This window comes from Colobus angolensis, unplaced genomic scaffold, assembly GCF_000951035.1.
Source record: "Colobus angolensis palliatus isolate OR3802 unplaced genomic scaffold, Cang.pa_1.0 Scaffold56, whole genome shotgun sequence".
Lineage (NCBI taxonomy): Eukaryota > Metazoa > Chordata > Mammalia > Primates > Cercopithecidae > Colobus > Colobus angolensis.
Genome location: NW_012119154.1, coordinates 6,392,159 through 6,393,322, shown reverse-complemented (window position 1 = coordinate 6,393,322; position 1,164 = coordinate 6,392,159). Strand labels below are relative to the sequence as shown.

General features: G+C 36.1%; 1 protein-coding gene across 1 annotated transcript in view; it reads left to right on the top strand.

The window, feature by feature from the left end:
• Positions 1 to 773: 773 nt before the first annotated feature.
• CLASP2 (cytoplasmic linker associated protein 2) overlaps positions 774 to 1,164 on the top strand; it is a 201,708-nt gene continuing 201,317 nt past the window's right edge. Inside the window, exon 1 of the mRNA XM_011961558.1 lies at positions 774 to 846. Coding sequence (XP_011816948.1) covers positions 777 to 846 — 70 coding nt within the window. The 5' untranslated portion in view covers positions 774 to 776. The remainder of the gene's footprint in view (positions 847 to 1,164) is intronic.

Sequence of the window (1,164 nt, the reverse complement as noted above, 5' to 3'; positions counted from 1 at the left end):
ATGAGAGAGATGTTCTTTCTAGTTTCTACATCCCAGACAGAAGATGAAATTCCTCTGTAATTAAAGAGGCTCTTCATTTTTAACTGTTTCATGTAGGAAACATTTCAAAGTTACAAACATAGTTATGCATACCACATAACAACATTGTGGTCGGTGATGGACTGTATATACATTGGTGGTCCCATAAGATATAATAGAGCTGAAAAATTCCTATTGCCTGGTGATGTCATAGTTGTTGCAATGTTGTGCACCTTTTTTATGTTTAGATACACAAATACCGTTATGTTAACAGTTGCCTACAGTATTTTGCACAGTAACGTACTGTACAGGTAGTAGCCTAGAAGCAATAGCATATACCGTGTAGGTTAGGTTTGTAGTAGGCTATATACTATCTAGGTTTGTGTAAGTGCACTCTGATGTTTGCACAATAACAAAATTACCTAATAATACGTTTGCTAGAATTTATCCCTGTCATTAAGTAGAGTCAGTAAACTCCTGTGAAACTTCGTCTAATTTACCAGTTAGCGTTGTACCAAATATGCTTTATTGCGATCTTCCTATTTACACATTATTATTGTTGCTTTTATTGTTGAACCATTTGAGATTAGAGTGCTCCAGCCTCATGACTGTTTACCCTTGAATACTTAAATTTCATTTTTTAAAAGTGTAATATATTTATGAAGATCTTTTATATGTCAAAAATTATATGCTGATATTAAAGTGTGCATCAGTAATTTATATTCATTAAAATCCCTTTTTATCTGTAGGTATCATTAATGGGATTGGAAATCTTAAGTGCCTTTGTGGACAAATTATCAACACGCTTTAAATCCTATGTAGCAATGGGTAAGTTAACTTTATTTACAATTCTAAATAAGATTTGACGTGATGACTTTTTTCCTTAGTTTTTGTTTAGCAGAAATAGTTCTCTGTAAATTAAAAAAGGTAATTTCTATAATCCCAGCACTTTGGGAGGCTGAGGCGGGCGGATCGCCACAGGTCAGAAGTTCAAGACTAGCCTGGCCAACATGGCAAAACCCCATCTCTACTAAAAATACAAAAATTGGCCGGGCATGGTGGCATGTGCATGTAATCCCAGCTACTTGGGAGGCTGAGGCAGGAGAATCACTTGAACCCAGGAGGTGGAGGTTGCCGTGAGCCGAG